This window comes from Falco rusticolus, chromosome 8, assembly GCF_015220075.1.
Source record: "Falco rusticolus isolate bFalRus1 chromosome 8, bFalRus1.pri, whole genome shotgun sequence".
NCBI lineage: Eukaryota > Metazoa > Chordata > Aves > Falconiformes > Falconidae > Falco > Falco rusticolus.
This window is the reverse complement of record NC_051194.1, coordinates 33,830,540-33,847,951: the sequence shown is the minus strand read 5'-3', so window position 1 is coordinate 33,847,951 and position 17,412 is coordinate 33,830,540. Positions and strand designations below refer to the sequence as shown.

The window sequence follows — 17,412 nt, the reverse complement described above, 5'->3', positions numbered from 1 at the left end:
GTCTTCTGTTGAGCTTACCTGAACACTAGAGTTACACTGACTTCCACCGTTTCAACACCCCTGCCTTGAGTTGAATCCTGGAAGCCTTTCCCACCACTTCCATACTTGATCTTGCTGGCTTTTGCTTCTACAACAGTGCACATGCATAATGCCCGCGTACAGGAAATTTCATATTTCACCTAAAGTTGCTGTAGCTCTGACTGACATGTCTGAGTACAAAACAAAGAACTGTATTAAAGATGACTCCTGTTTCTTCTTAGCTTCTCCTCCTTCTATTTGAAGGATACACATTACAAACCTGCTCGTATCAAATTGTTCCCAAAAAGATTTTCCAATTGTCAACTCATGCTTTGATATAACTAACTTTGTAACGACAGAGGACACAAGTAAGATGGTGTAGCATCTTCCCCCACTGAGATAAAAGCAAATGCAAATGCTCTAAATGCGAGAACATAATTGGGCATCTTGACACCACAGCTGCCTAATGTAGACTGCAACTAGCTTTGGCCAGGACAAATAACCTCCTTCAAACAGAGTAAGTCCTAGCTGCAAGACGACAATTGAATTAGTTTGTCTACTAATGATTATTCTTTCAGTCTTTTCTGAGCCTTCTCTTCAGTTTTAAAGACTGGAACTTATTGTAGCTTCTCTTTAATCCTGTCATTATCATTGTTTACATCTTGCTTTGCTTCTACACTGAAAATGCTTGTAAATATTTAATTAAAACCTGTTCCCTTTCATACCATCAACCTTACTTTGAATCTGAGCATGAGCAGTGTGGAGAGTAGTAAGAAATCCAGGCCAAGCCTCACAAGCATTCTAAATCACTGAAGTCACTATTTAGTCTAACTTTCCCTTTTCAAAGCAGGACTGCCAGCTGGCATCTTCTGTGGTATGTGCTGTCTTCATACCTTTTTATTGCTGTTACCAGTAACTAAAATAATCAAATTAACTGCTCAACAGTACAATGTATGGATAGTGCTCTACTTTTAAAACATGTTCATTCAAGCAACTGACCATGGAAAAAAAAATACATTCTTCAAAGTGGTAAAACTTGAGATTTTTGTCCTACATGGAAGCATAAAAGAAAAGGCCAGCACCAGGAAGCACAGTAATGTTTTCTAGGAAAAAAAAATAAGCAACACTGCAGAAAAAGCAGTCGTAAATTCAGGTCCCTAAGTTGCTGATCTCTTTCCAAAGATCATTTTTTCCCTGAAAAAACATGAGTCATGAAAAGCAGCGTTCAAGCACTGCTAAGGGTGTGAGAGGAACAGAATGGTAGCAGTAAACCAACTTTCTGTACCTGTAACATAAGAACTTGAATGATGCATATTCTTGACCCTGAGGTCTGGAAAGCCCCATCGACACCACCAGACAGGAATCATTCCCCCTCCGCTCACTGTGTCAGAGCCAAGTGGGTGACTCAGTCCAGACTCTCTGTACGTATGACCAATAGATGTTTGACACCTCAGTAACTGTGGTATTTCCATGACTTCCTCACACTGGATATTCTAGTGCTTCGCTAACTGTACTGGTTTGCCAGCTTTCACTAATGCCTAATTTGTCTCCTTTGTGTCAGCTGAAGCCTGTTACTGCTTCTGTTTCTCAGCACCAGCCTGTTCTATGTTTATCCACTGATATTATAGTCTCTTTAGATAAAATCAAAAATTCGTAAAAACTATGACCTGAAACAGAATTGTAGAAAAGGATGGAACTTTCGATGGTTCTATTCTTGCCCTCATCTAGACTCTCCACTTAATCAACTTTTTTCTTCAACTGCAAATGCTCAAAACAGAAGACCGAGTTTTACCAGTGATGAGTGAAAAAGGATTAATTAATGTATTTTATAGGCTCTACCACACACTGCAAATCCCCTGTGATGGCTGCCCTTGGATTTTTTTTTTTTGGAACAGCATGATCCTGACTTCGCAATTGTAACTCTCAACATTACTACATAGCAGTTCCCCAGACTCTACCTGTGGAACCTCTTGCCCATGTATGGCACCTTGCAATTGTTCTCCTGCACTTAAGTTCCTCTTTAAAAAATAAAACAACAAATAAAAGCAAAATAACTTCAAGAGACCTACCTAGTCGAGGCAGAACACTTTATATGTTCAAGGCAGCTCCCCTTTCACCAGTTAAATTCCCACTTCTTGATTAAACCCAATTTGGATTAAGAAGCAATGCAGCTGAGTAAGTCATCCTGTTCACCTGTTTCTTTGATGTTGACTCTACTGGTTGCACACCCTTCATGAACCAGAACAAGGAGCTTGTTTCTTGAAACACATGGTCATAACTGAGGAAAATAACTATGCATCTCATTTTGTAACACTCAAATTATAATGAAATAAAATTTATCACACCTGTAACTGACTTCAAACTCATCTCTCAACGCTGTTCCTACCACTTTGAAAAAACACACAGGAAACGCATGTGAGTGTCCTTTATCATTTAATGGAAAAACCATACTGCCAACAGCACACCAGTTTCTTACAGTTATTATGAAGTGCTGTTCTAAGAATTAGTTTTGCAATTACAGGGTATAAACCTAGATCACAGTTTAAAACAAGTTATTTCAAGTTGTACACATCAAGGGAAACAGCACCACAGCTTAAGGAGGAACAAATCCAATCCATAATTTAAACTGCTAGGAAAGAGTCATTTCATACCAAAAAAATACAAATATTTGTATCAGTACCATACTTATTAATATACCTCAGAAAAACCTAAATAATCCAGACAAGTGCACCCCATTTTGTTTCCTCATACTCACTGTTTCATAATGCTGTTTTGCAGAGTTCTTTGTAACCTAGCTATGTTGGCATCCAAAGCTGCTAAGCTATTCTTGAAGTCCTCTTCATCTCGAGAAGTAAATGTTGAGAAAGAGGATGCACTCCACTCAGACTTCCCTGATAGACCATCACAGGAAATGGAACTAAAATCAACTATTCGACTGCCTTTTTTCTGAGAAATTTCTTTCGGAAATAGCATTGGTATGCAAGGGTATGTACTAGGCTGAGGTTGGTCTGGGTTATCTGTGAAGTCTTTTGCAGCTCCGCTTGGAATGCCTTTTGGCCTCATTTGGACTTTGTCTACTTCTGGCTTCACTTTATCCCCTGTAACTTCAAGCGTGTTTTCCATAGTCTTCTTCACACTGTACCCAGCACTTAATTTATCCGCAAGAGTTGGATCCTTTGATATCTCACATTCATTCTGCTGCACAGAGTTTGAGAGCTCACAGTGGTAATCTAACATCTTACAAGCCCCTCTACTTTGGGGTAGCACACCAGTTCTTTCAGAGATTAGCTGCTGTTTTTTAGAGGCACTGCTAGTCAATGGAATATAAACAGTCTCATCCAACTTGTTTTGGTCATCTAGTAAAGTCCCAGAATCACTAACTGTTTCTGCATCTTGCTCCAGTGAGGTTAGTAGTATTTTGGGAGTTGATGTTCCTTTTTCTGGGAATGTACTGTTTATTTTACTTCCTTCAGTTGCAACCTTTTCATAGGCTAGATTTTGCATTTCTAATTCTCCATTTTTATTTGAGAACTGAAGTTCTGTATCTGTCAAAATATGATCCTTTTCTAATTTTTTAAGGTAAGTCATTACTGAAGTACTCCCAGGAAACGGATCAGGTAGCATCTGCTTTTCGTGGTCTTCCAAGAGAGACTTTGAGAGACTTTTTTCAGATTTAGGTCTAATATTGTCTACCATGAGGTCAGACAGAAGCTTGGCCATACTGCCCTGCAAGGTTCTGTTAAGGTAAGATCAATTAATCAGACTTAAAAACGATCACGAAAAAAATAGTTAAAAACTTTTATATAACACCAAAACATTAGATTTATCAGACTGCAGCAAAATTACAATTCTCTCTCTATGTGTTGTCCTACAATGTAGTACAAATATGAACCAATTCCAAGTTTCTTGAATTTCTTTCTTTGGCTCAGTTCAATGTGCCTATAAAGTAACTAAAATAGCACAAGCCAATGAAGTTACTGAGATTATTTTCATTTTGTGTGCTTACAGTACTATAAAATGAAATAAATTGTCAAGAAACTGTTAAAAAGCATATAGAAACAGTTATCAAAATCAGCAAGAATTTCTTCCGAATTATTCTGCCTGCTGCATCTAAATAGAAAATATAATAAAATAAATAATTCTTCTTGTTTTCTGCTTTGTACATCAAAACAACTGAATGCTTAAATGCTTACTGTATATAGCATTTGCAGACACACATGTAATAGGACATCACTATACTACCATCTGGTGGTTAGTACAGTAGTCACAGAAGTGTGAAGTGTGGCTAAACTACTACAGAATCTGAAGTATTGATTAAAAAGATTCTGCTGTTCCAGGAAGTATCAGCTATAAACCGGACAGACAAGTTTTAACTTCCTCCGCACATCATGTCCAAACAAGTTTTATGTACATACCACTTTGCACATGCAAAAAGCTATTTAAGTCCAGCTTGTCACTATATTCATCATAAAAGACCATGACAAAATAAATTCACAGTAATAGGTCTAAAAGATGGTAAGTACCACCACCTTCATCCAGTGATCCCAGAACTCCCACCTTTACCCATAATTAATATTTGGGTATGATCTACTTCAAATGTGTGTACAATTAAAGAAAGGACTGTTCATTCCCACAGGAAGAGCTTGCTGTGGCTCTTGAAGTGAGTTCTTCTCAAAACAGACCAATTTCTGTGTGAAGTGTGAAGAAAGAAAGAAAAACAAAATAATCCCTCCTTAATTCAGGTTAAGAGTTAGTTTCCAAATTCTACAGCTTCACAAGAAATACCAGTAGGCTTACAGGTCTGTGCACTTCCCGTGGAGCTCCTTATTGGCAGGTCTGCTATTAAGAAATAAAACTCTTGACAAGTTATGCCAGATAGCATTTCACTTTACAACAGAACTCAAATCATGGAGCATGACAACGGTGTTTTAATGTTATAGCACCCTTGTAGCAAAAGTAACTACAAAGAGAAGTATTAGCCTACATGACCTCCTACCACCAAGATATTAAGATTACAATAATCCAAAGTATGGGGCTGCAAGGGGAAGAAAAGCAATCTCAAGGGGCAAAACCCCATAGTTTAGCCATTAGTACCTGGTTAACTCACGCAGTCTGTTAACTTCTGCATCACGCTGACGTAACGTTATGCCCAAAATCTTATTTTCCTTCTCTGAAGCTTCCAGCTTAAACTGAAGGCTCTTCACGTTTGCTAATGCCTCTTCCAGTTCTAAAATGCCAAGAAGAATTTACCTATTTATTTGAAGTTTTAGAACACTGAATGAAGAATGAACGCTTTTAAAACACATACCAATCTTGAGCTTGGTGGAATGAATGTCATAGTGCTGTTTATTTTCAAGCAATTCTTCTTCTTTATCTTGAATATCTTTTGCGAGATGTTTATTTTCTTCTTTCTGACTTTCTATTATTTTAAGTAGTTCTTCATTTTTAGCCTGCAGTGACTCAAGGCCTTTCAGTGATTCTTTCAATTGACTCTGGAGCATCATATTCAAGGACTGCAAAGAAACTACTACCAGAAGTAAAACATGAAAAGTTTAAGTGTTTTGTGTGGTACAGTTTGAATTTCTAAATCAAACTAAGTTTTTAAATAATCTCGGTAATACAAATTTTGCTTACAGACAGAAGGGGTTTTTGAGGCAGCCAGATAGAACTCAAGCTTTCTTCTTAATTATCTGATATGTAATCTTCATTTTAAGAGGTACATAAGGAAAAATAATCTGCTCGGCAGCTGAAGAGCTGAGTCTGACTATGTGGAGTTCAAACAGGCACAACAATCTATGCAAATGCAGCTGCACTGCTAGACGCACAACACTTAGATCAGTTGCCACTAAAGGCCACAACATATACTGGTATTTATTTATGTATCTATATCTTTATATGCCCATCTATTTAAATAAAGCTTTAACAAAATGTCCCTAACAAACATCATTCTCTATTAGTACTTTACATTCATAGTTGCAGGTCTGTCCAGACGTCTTCTCACTTCTTTCTTGTTCCCCGAGTTGTTGGTTTAATATTCTTAGTCTCCTAAATATGAATTGTGAAAAAGCAAAAATTCAGAAAGTTCAGAATAAGTTCAAAACCACTGCATTTAAAATTAGTTCGGTAAGAAGCTGTTACTGAGAATTAAATATCACAGAATGTTTCAGAAATATAAAAAAAGGTCTTAATGCATTTTCTTATATTCCTATATTTCTTCAATACAAAAGACCCTTTACAAGTTCTGGTAAATATCTTTCCCTCTGAACTGCTACCCAGTTATGGATTTGAGAGCTTCCCTGAAATGAGACACATTTCTGCATTTCAGAATACACTATACACAGAATATAAGCAGGCTAACTAGATACTGCAGTTTTTAGAGAGAATGATGATCCCGCCTAGACAATGGCCCAATCATGATATAACTGAGGCTACCGGAATATCAGTATTAACTGAAGTCTTGCTATGTGTTAATTATTTATTTTTAAACTATGTAGTCTTACCAACACATTTTCTGCCATATGTGCCAATGAAAGGGCCATAACACTTACACCATAACAATGATAAAATATGCAATTTAGAACAGACCAGTTAAAGGTGCTTTAGGTGCCTTTGCAGTAAACACAGAATGACTGATGAGTTACTAACCTACGCAGCTGGGCATTTTCACTTCTGAGAGGCTGTAAAGCTAGTGCTATTTCAGCTTGTATATTCGTACTTCCCACTACAGCTGGCAGCAATGATACGCAGTCTTCTATTTCATTCATCAGCCTTAACATTTCCAAATCATCTGCAAATAGTGCAAGAAAAAAAAGACGCCGTAAACATATAAACCTGGAATATGACAGTAATATTTTATATGTGACTAAGCAATCTACAAAGTGATATAGCGTAGTATCTACGTTTTTTTCAAGAAACCCTCATCTTTTTATTTTAATTATATTTATTTATTTAAAAATTTTAAGCTTGACTATGAAAACCAACCTTGGTGGGATTGCTATTGCAATCCTTCTACACTGCTCCCCTTCTCAGCGGAAAAACCACTGTACATGAAATGAGAACAATCTTTACCCTAGTTCTTAAAGTAATGCTAAAATACTCCAAAAAATAATGTGACACTTATCCAGAGTGAAACATGAAGCTATTACAGTTGTGGAAAACCACTCTAAGATGTCATATATCATCTGACACTTCCAGAAACTGAAGTGATCACTCATTTAAAGCAGCTCTTTTGTTATTTCCATGTAATCACTCTACTGCACAATGAAAATGTCCTGACCTTGATCTGTTATCAGTGCTCTGAGCTCTCCCAGAAGATACTTTACAGTCTTAACTTTATGGGCTGTTTCTTCTGGACTTTCTTTTCTAGATTTTAGAACTTTCTTCACAAAACTTGTCTTACAGCTTATATCTCTCACTGGGGCTGTGTCAAGAAGATTCAACTCTTCTTCGCTGACCAAGTCCTCACTGTGTTCATCAGAAGTATTCTCCTCCTTGTTACCTGAAGCGCTGTGTTTTGCCGGACAATGATGATGGTGCTTCTGTTCAGTCCCGCCGTTCATCTTTTCATGTGATTGTAACAGGGCCAGGTGAGCTTGTATGCATCTTATCAAATCCGCTTCTTTCATTTGTTGCTCATGGTTTGGGGTCATCTCTCTGCCAGATGATGGAATGAATGTAGGCACTGTAGAGTTACTTGGTGCACCTGATGCTATACAAGGGATCACACTCGAAAGAGCAGTGGCAGACTGTATTTGCGCAGCAGGAGCAGCAGAAACTACTGGGGAAACCACAGGTCCTCCCATTTCTGGCACATATTCATTGCCACTGCCTACAGGAACATCCTGCATAAAGAATATTCGTATTAAACAAAAAAGTAACATGATTTTTTTAAATCTTAAAAAAAAATAGCACTACCGTTGTCTGACTCAATGTAGTCTTCATCATTCTTTGCAAATTATAAAAGTAACTACAGTTCATTAAATGCATAATTTTCCAGTATATTAAGGAGTAATTAAAATGTAAATGTGGTTTAGATTACCTTTATTTTAAATGTTATTGACAACATTAAAGCACCATTCTTTTTCAGCTGTTCTATAAAGAAAAAACCTCAGCAGCATTTTGGTGAGGTTTGGGGTTTTTTTTTGGTTGTTGTTCATAAACACTCATTCCTTGACAGGAAAAGGGAATAAAAAAACCTCACAAAAGACAACACCATCACCTTTCAATATTTTAAGCAGACAAACTTCTTAAAAGGACAGCACTAGCTATACATGGACTGCCTAGAGATGGAAGGTAAGTCTATAGAGTCTTAACAGTTCCAAGGTGCAAGCCTTTTACCACATTTCCCAAGGCAGCAGCTGGAACTCTCCATTAGTTCTATTTTATGCCCTGAATTATTTCAAAATGTGGCTCTAAGATAATACACAGTGTCTGAAGAAATAATCAACTTGATCATTGGTAGGGCAAAGCTACATATGAAACATGATTTCTTTTATGAGGAGTTGGTCAATGATCCTAAAGTGCATTATGGAGAACATAATTATTAACAGTAATGAGTAATCCCCTGCACCTTCCATGTTTGCTGTCCATTATAGAATTCACCATGCAGAAACATGCAGCCAGTTGCAATTACCTCTAATTTCATTTTTTGGTGTCTAAATAAAATGTATTTTAAACAGCTGTAATTCTTCTTGTTATTCTGTTCATCACTATAGGTTGAAATATGCAAATTGTTTTCTTAAGGAAAATTATTACATAATCCCAAGAAGACCCACACACTTGAATAAATGTATAAACAAATTGGCAGTGCTCATTTTAAATGTCTGCTAATAGTCAGAATCAAACTTTTACTTACTGACTGAGTAGATAAGGGATTAGCTGAATGCTGCAAGGACTGAGCTGATGTGGAGGTAGGTAATCGATAATTAAAAGCTGTAACATTTTGACATCCTATAAGAAAACAAGACTCGCAGATCAGGGCAATTTGGGGCAAAACTCATACAGTAAACAGCAGGCTCTACATTAACAGTTCCACTAACCATGATTCGAGGTAGGAAAAGAAGCGACAGTAGGGATTTCATTACTGTTTTGTGGTGGCTGGCCAGTTATCAGAGACATTTGAGTTTGCACATGCTCGCACAGCTTCTGATGCATCACAGGAGAGTGCTGACTGCAAAGCACGTGAACTGGTTGAACCATCTGATTCTGTGCTGCACTGGAAAGTTCCTTCTCGGTAGAAGGTGTGGTGAACGAGGCAAGTTTTCTATTTGATACTGGCACTGTAGAGAAAGAAAGAACAAAAAACCCAGCTGAAGTTGCCCATCTTCTCCATCTACATGAACCCTTTGTGCTGGTCAGGCAGACTCTGGCAAGTTCCTTTGAAAAAGAACACCAAAAGATTCTACAGACTAAGATTCTAGTCAGATTTTGACTCACCAGCAAATCAATTCATCAGGTTTTTCCCTCCAGACAGAGTAACCTAAACAAGTTGGACAGAGGGCCAATTCTAAAATGCAATTCTTAAAATCTCTACTTAGCTGCTTTCTAAGCTTTTAAACCATTTGGAATAACCAATACCAAAGCATTCTCCAAACCTAATTTTCTTTATGTTGGGTATAATTAAAACTCCGTACTCTTACAGTGCTGGAAAGATATCAACAATGTGCTCACCTTCTACAGCTCACAAAATAGGCATTCTGCTACACATCTAGTCTACAGGCCCTACCTGTCTACCGGATTAAAAATCACACAAAAGAAGCGGTGTGGAGAGTGAGAAACATTAATAAAATGTGAGAGCAGCTCAGCCTACAGCACTCCATCTACCTTTCCATTCAAGTGGAAAGCCACTAAACCACTTGAGTTCCTATTACTCATTGCAACACTTTCTTGTTTCCAGAAACCAATCCTTGAGAGAAGCCTGGCTGGACACCTAGCACCTGGACAGTTTATAGTTGTGTATCCCAAACAGAGACCAAGCACTGTAATGCTTCACTGTCCAAAAGAAATGGGACATGGGTATTTTCTGTTCCACACTTCCTATCAGCTAAACATGATGATGTTGGTATTTATAGACACACTCAACTTTCTTCCTTGTACATGAAGTTCAAACATCTGTGAATTTTAGTAACTGTTTAGTAAACAATTAAGGTTTCTAAAAGACAATGAGTAACGTCTACATCTTTTTGTGGATCCAGCCCTGGATCAACCAATAACAACCAACAACAATTATCTGAAGCCTTGTTTTATTTCAATAAGTTGAGGAGTCTCTCAATGCTGTTTGAGAAAAAAGCAAGCCTGTGAAAGTTTACTTACCAATTTCTTTTCGGATGTGGGCAGGGGTAATGCTTTTTTTCAACACTTTCTTCTTGGAAGTATTTCCTTTGGTTAGCAAAGGCCTGGAAGTAATTTTAATGGAAGTTGTTTTCCTAGGTTGTTTATGGATAGCCTCCTTTCCTAGTATTAGTCAAAAGAAAAACCAGTCACAAAGCAAATCAAAACAGTCTTACAAAATCTAAAAACATAACTTAAATTTTCAATAGGTACAACCTGTAGCCTCATTTTGTAAAATATTCTTCAGTAAAGCTGCACAACGGTCAAGCCCATTATGGATAATATCAACCTGCACAAAGAATGACGCAGTCAGAAAAACAGTCTCACTGTCTTCTTTCCGTAAACAAAGATACTATTTCAGAGGGAAATGATCCCCACTCCATCATCTGCAAAAGAACAACTGATAACCAGCAAAACTGTGTCATTTTCCATGTATTACTTTGCAATTACATAAAAGTTTGCAAACACACAAATTTTGCAAAATAAGTAAATTGTGTTGTTGCATGCGTGTCCATTTGCTGGATGTTAAGCTATTATCTACCACCTGTTTCTGTTTTGGAGATAACTGACTCAGCACTACACACAAAACAGTGCTGCAGCACTGACTCCATACCACTCACTTTTTGGCACAAAGTCTAACAAACAGGGCTATACTTCTGCCAGAACCAGCCCTTGTCTATGAACTGCATAGTTGCGTTTGCAAAATACATCCTGTGCCTTAATGTGGTTTCTCAGAGCCAAATTCACTGCACACAAAGCCAGCTTGCTGATACCTCAAAGCACAGTACAGACACTCTTGCTAGCTTTGTAGGAGCTATTTCTAGTACAGATGCAGTAGTATTTACATTAACCTGGTTTTCTTCTATTATTCAAAGTATTCCAATTTCTCTTCTCTTTAGAAAACAGGGATGACTGTATTAAAAAGCCATTGAATTACCTCATTGTCAGAGTCAGGGGAATAGAGAGAGCATCCAGACTCTACCTCAGAATAACATCCTTTTCTTAAGCCAATCCTGAAAAAGTCAGATTCACTGTTTATACCACCTCCTTAACATGCAAATTAAAATAACACTTTTATTCAATAATAGCAAACTAAAGCAAATTAATTTTGTCAAGAAACAAAGTAACCTTTTTCTGAAAACTCTGCATTGCTGCAACAAACATGCTCAGCAGATATTAACAGCTTACTTCAAAGCAGAATTCAGTCTTTACTCAACAGTCTTACATAGAGCTAGTAACTATAAAGTCTTACGAGGAGCAGTCGAGGGAACTAGGGTTATTTAACCTGGAAAAAAGGAGGCTGAGGGGAGACCTTCCCGCTCTCCACAACTACTTGAAAGGAGGTTGTGAGGTGGGCATCAGTTTCTTCTCCCAAGTAACAAGCAACAGGGCAAGAGGAAATGGCCTCAAGTTGCACCAGGGGAGGTTTAGACTGGAGATTAGGAAACATTTTTTCACTGAAAGGGTGGTCAACCATTGCAACAGGCTGCCCAGGGAGGTGGCGGAATCCATCCCTAGAGGTACCCATTTTAAAAATGGGTAGGTGCGGTGCTTAGAGACATGGTTTAGCACTGGATTTGGCAGTCCTGGGTTAACACTTGGACTAGGTGATCTCAAAGGTCTTTTCCAACCTAAATGACTCTATGATTCTACAGAAAGGAAATATTTTACTTATAAAACATGCAGAGAGTCAACCCTGTACTACTACATGAAAAATTTCTATTCAGTCTATTCATGGGCTGCTTAGAACCTGGCCATACAGCCTTTCAGCTAAAAATGGCTTCCAATACATACAAAGAATTTTTGGCTAGTTGTAAGGTATGACAAGTATAAGGTTCCCAAATGCTGACATGTACATTCAATCTTAGGTAGTATTCATGATTAAGGTCTTACTGTTGTCTTCCATTTCTTAACTTAGCCGCTCCTGTTAGCCTTCCAGAAGACAGTACCTGCCAATTACAGAAATATACTGTGATTTTCGTGAAGTACTTTCCCAACATAATTGAAGACTACCATTGCCCCCACATTCCAGAACAGCTGCTGAGGCAGATCAGTTAAAGGTAATTTACAGCTCTCAGAGCAAGGATGCAGCCCGCTGCTGCCATCAGGGCCTAAATCTCCCGGTTTTGGTTTCAGAAAACACGCCTTTACAGCATGAAGCTTTATTAATTTCCATAGCACTCTACAGTTACAGTAATTCACGGAAGGCCACAGCCAAGGGCCGACCTACAAAACACACATTCCAGACTGAAGCCAAGTTCGATCAATACACACGTGGCCTTGTGGGATTTCAAGAATAAACTACAGTCGCTACGCAAACCCCGGACAACCACGGTGGAGAAACACTGCAGCGGCAAGCTGCCGTGCCCCTACCGCACAGAGAGGCGCCGAGCCCCGAGGAAGGGGTGTCGGGCTCAGCCCGGGAAGGCAACGGCACCCAGTGCCCAAGGCCCGACTCCCCCTCACGCCGACCGCCCTGCTCCGCACTGCAGGGGGACGCCCCTCACCCCCCTTCAGGCAAATCTGGGCTCTAATGAGGCGGCTAAAGAAAGGCTGAGACCCGACTGGCCGGCAAAGGGGCTCCAGCCGCCCCCGCGCCCCCCGGCCCGCACGCACCTTGCAGGGCCGCGCAGCCCCCGGCCGGGCCATGGCCCCGGCGCCCCGCTCTGCCCCTCCCGCGGGGCGCGCTCCCCGCGCCGGCCAATCCCGAGCCTGCTTGGCTGACTGGCGGGGCGGCCGTTACGGGGGGGCGGAGCTAAAGCCCCCTGGCCTGGTCCGCCCCGCTTGGCGGCTCCTCGCTGCGCGCCGGCGGTAGCAGGCGCGGGAAGGGGAAGGAGTTACGTCACGCAGCGCGGTCGGGGATTGGCGGAGAGTGGGCGCGAGGAGAAGAGAACGGGGATGGGCGGGGGTAAGGCGGGCTGTGAGGGGCAGCTGGTTGTCTGCGCCTCTGAGGGGAGCAGCGCGGCGCACCCCTGGCAACGGCCTGTCCGCTTAGTAAGAAGAAATCACCTCACAGAGCTGGGTCCTCCTGGCCCAGTGCTGTCCTCCTACAGCGTCGTGTCTGATGCCGTAGGGATCCTTCACGGGCAGAAGTTCCTGTGGGTCAGGGACTCCATGCAGTTATAAAATACATGGAAAAATGGGACTTGCAGATGGGTAGGCCACCCTGAGCGAAAACTGTGACACCTCCATGGGAGGGGTTGCACATAAATCTGCCTCAGGGCCTCTGCTTGGCTATGTAGTTGGTGTCCTGCAAGTCATCAGGGGTGCAAAAGGCAAAAGCAGGCTGGTAGCGGTCAAAGGGAAATGATGATACTTCATACAGGCTAAAACCATCAGTTCTTTGTTCTTCATGCTGGCTTTCAGCTAGTGTTAAAATCTCTGGCAATCCCTGAAAACGTCTGTGTACATGGATTGTAAGGGATGATGCCGCAGTTTTCACACACATACACACAGGCATATTAGTGTTCTGCATACATTTGCTTTTATTAGCTGAATAAATAGACCTTCTGAAAACATGGCAGTGAACGCAATTACATTTACTCAGGCTGAAAATGTGTTTATATTACTATGTTATTAAGAGTACTATAGCAGAAGTGCATATAAATATTAAACATCTGTGCTCTCCCAACGTGTAAATTATACAGAACAAAAATACATGTGGAGGAAAAGGCTCAAGTCATTAATCAGTGAGAAACTGCTTGAATTACGAATAATTGAAGCATATATGTGGTTGTATTTGCAATCTTAATACTTGAGGTGCTGTCCACTTTTCATGAAGCATCACTGAAAATAACAAAAAGCTTATTCTTAAACTAAATAATTTACAGTTTAAGTTGAAATACCAGGGTGAAACAGCAAACTACACAAGAGTGGTATGCTTAATAATGGTGAAGAAATAAATACCCTTAGAACACAGCTTTCGGGGACCAAAGATTTTTGAGGGGACATTCCTCAGATAAAGTAAAACAAAGCTCTTTTGTTTCAGAAAGGAAAGAAATCAAACAAAATTAAGCTAATAAAGGCAAGACAAACCATTTGTAAAACACTCCAGTTTCACCAGAAAATGGGGCTTTTTCAGTACCCAGCAAGGAAAACCAAGTAATGTTCTCATTCAGTGTGAGTTCTGGAAGTCTCCTGCTGCCAGTACTAACAAGGTCTAGTGACCTAATAAAATACTAACCTAGGCATGATCAAACATTAGCAGAAACTAACATTAAGCTTTCCTCTGAATGGGTGTCGTGGTTTAACCCCAGCCGGCAACCAAGTACCACGCAGCCACTTGCTCACTCCCCCTCACCCAAAGGGATGGGGAAGAGAACTGGAAAGAAATAAAAACTCAGTGGTTGAGATAAGCACAATTTAATAAGTAAAGCAAAAGCTGCGCACACAAGCAAAGCAAAGCAAGGAATCCATCAATACTTCCCATTGGCAGGCAGGTGTCCAGCCATCCCCAGGAAAGCAGGGCTCCATCACTTGTAACCCGGGAAGACAAATGCCATAATGCCAAATGTCCCCCCTTTCCTCCTTCTTCTTCCCCCATTTTATATACTCAGCATAATGTCATATGGTATGGAGTCCCTCTTTGGCTAGTTTGGGTCACCTGCCCTGGCTGTGTCCCCTCCCAGTTTCCTCCCCAGCCCTCTCTGGCAGGGCCCAAGAAACTTTAAAGTCCTTGACTTAGTATAAACATTACCCAGTAACAACAAAAACAGCAGTGTCCTGCCGACTTTGTTCTCACACCACATCCAAAACACAGCGCTGTACCAGCTACTAAGGAGAAAATTAACCCTATCCCAGCTGAAACCAGGACAGTGGGTTACAACCAAAAATTAGTGTGTACTGAACAACAGAGTATTTCACAAAATTAGGAGCCTTTTATGAGACAAGTACGCCAAGAATATCAATGATAAATGATATTGATTAAGACTAGTTTGGTAGATGCCCAAACCCCCTTAAATGTACAGTTAAGGAATAAAGCTATAGCTTGGCTAATGGGAAGAGCATGAACAGCTTTTTTTGTGTATCCGCTTATCCTTCAATCTACATATAACAAATAGGAAAGGGGAGATGAATAGCAATGAGTATGTAGTGAAGAATGCAACCTACAGAAAACAGGTACTTGATTTGTAAAAGACAGGTTTAAGGCGCTACTGTGAAAATCAGCAGAGAAACTCTCCAAGACTCATTCTGGCGTTTTAGAGAGCAGGCAGTCTTGTATTGCAATGCTGGGTGCACATGTGAATGGTTTTGCAAAGATGAGTGCACCCATTGCCCGAAATCGTATAGGTTATGTAGTGTTCAAGTTATATGTATTCATTAGATTTCTAAGAAACCATTTATATATTCATGATATTTCCCGGAATCATCATACATAGGCTATGATATGCTAATACACTCTGCCCATGTGCTGCGAAATAAGTCAGTGGTCTTTTAGGGGTCTCTAGCGGTGATCTATAGTCTTCATCAGCATGTCCACTAATTGACCTCAGGGTCCGCGCATGCGCACAAGGGGTCTTCTAGGGAGTTGTACAAATATAACAGTCTTGAGTGGGTTTGTTCGAATTTGTAGCCTTGTCCCTGTTCCTGTTATCTCTAAGAATAAGCCTCAATTCTCTTATTTGTTACTTTCTTGTCTTCAAAGCTCCTTTTATCACCACAGAAGGCCACAGCTGCACATTCTAAAAAGGTTATATTGACCTATTCTTTTAATAAAAGGTTAGTAAAGCAAAAATACAATACTGTAGGCTATAAAGGGTTGTCCTGATCACAGTAGAAATACTATCAGAGGAAGGAGAAATTTAGTAGAGAACTTTTCAGTTTGATAGGTAAAGATCTAATGATGAGATTAAGATGAATATTAGGGACCCTAGAACTGTGCTGCAATTGTAAAATGAGTTTGAAAATAACCTCCAGAGTGTTGTAGATTTTCAGTGTCTCAGTCAAAGGTAATCATACGTATCGAAAGCTACAGCAGGACTCACTGCGTGGAAGATCCATGATCTGCATGGTTCAGAAGGGATGTCATAAAATTTTGATTTTGTGATGTATTTGGAATGAATGGGTGTATAAACCTTATATCTTCTTCCTGATATGTATATATAGTAGAAAAACACAAACAACTTAGCTTTGGCCTATCTGCCCACATTTAAGTGAAGTATCTTATGTAAAGCACATTAAATGTTCTTCACCTTGAGAAGTTCTCACAAGGACTAGATCATAAAGTTATTGAATTATTACTTGTAGAAAACATTACTAATATTAAAGCTGTTTTGACCTTTCTGAGCTGATGACAGTTTAAATAACAACCCAGAGTTTTCTGAAATCTGGTGACATGCTGCAAGTACTTGTGCATGAGTTTTGACTCTCATAAGATGGCGCCACGTGAACATAAAATAAGCAGCACTGCATTGAACCTAAAAAGTGACTCCTTATTTACGTAAGATAAATCAATGCACATTTTTGTTCAAGTAACAGGGCAGTTCCACTAGTATTTCATATAACTTTTGCCAGAACTTGTCTTTTCAGGCAATCCTACTTACGGGAATAATTTTTATTAGTGAAAGTGTCTGTATGAAAATAGTAATTTTTGGCTAGAACTTCATACCACTATTTATTTATTGCTCTACTAAATATAAAATCTACCGTGACATCAAAATAGCCTTTAAAAACACATGGGCTATTTTCACAATATGCAAGTTTAATCGCAGATCTAGAATCTGATGGCTTTAGGGCAAGAGCAAACTCTAACAACAGATGAATTTCTCAAAATGTTTCTCATTTTCATTCTAAATTAGGAAAAGAAATGGAGCAAGAGAAGAAGAGCAAATAAATTATCTAAAGAGAATTGCCTGTAATTAGAGTGTTTGTCTAAATTTCCCATGAGGCAAGTTTTGGAATTAGTACTAGCAGTGAGAGTATTGAAGACAAGGGTCAATGCAGTTTGTCCTACCAAGGTTAAATCTTGCTCAACTCTTGGGTTTTTAGGAACAGATTCATTGATTAGTAAGTCATAATATCTAAGAGACTTTTAAAATAATACTTCTTTTGCAAAGAGCCAGTAGG

At 39.6% G+C, this 17,412-nt stretch overlaps 1 protein-coding gene across 5 annotated transcripts; it reads right to left on the bottom strand.

Moving 5' to 3' along the window:
- Window positions 1-2,434: 2,434 nt before the first annotated feature.
- On the bottom strand, window positions 2,435-13,112 carry CCDC14 (coiled-coil domain containing 14). 5 transcript variants are annotated; one of them, XM_037398286.1, is made up of 13 exons: window positions 12,964-13,112; window positions 12,241-12,296; window positions 11,285-11,360; window positions 10,564-10,636; window positions 10,330-10,470; window positions 9,057-9,296; window positions 8,873-8,967; window positions 7,295-7,859; window positions 6,664-6,805; window positions 5,984-6,063; window positions 5,327-5,545; window positions 5,113-5,245; window positions 2,435-3,754 (listed from the first exon to the last, which is right to left on the bottom strand). In XM_037398286.1, exons 1-13 carry the CDS (start codon window positions 12,994-12,996, stop codon window positions 2,770-2,772), a joined length of 2,838 nt encoding a protein of 945 aa, XP_037254183.1. In that variant the 5' UTR covers window positions 12,997-13,112; the 3' UTR covers window positions 2,435-2,769. The 5 variants fall into 5 exon arrangements, with proteins under 5 accessions (XP_037254183.1, XP_037254184.1, XP_037254185.1 ...); XM_037398287.1 differs by having other exon boundaries at window positions 5,327-5,542; XM_037398288.1 differs by having other exon boundaries at window positions 7,418-7,859.
- Window positions 13,113-17,412: the final 4,300 nt, after the last annotated feature.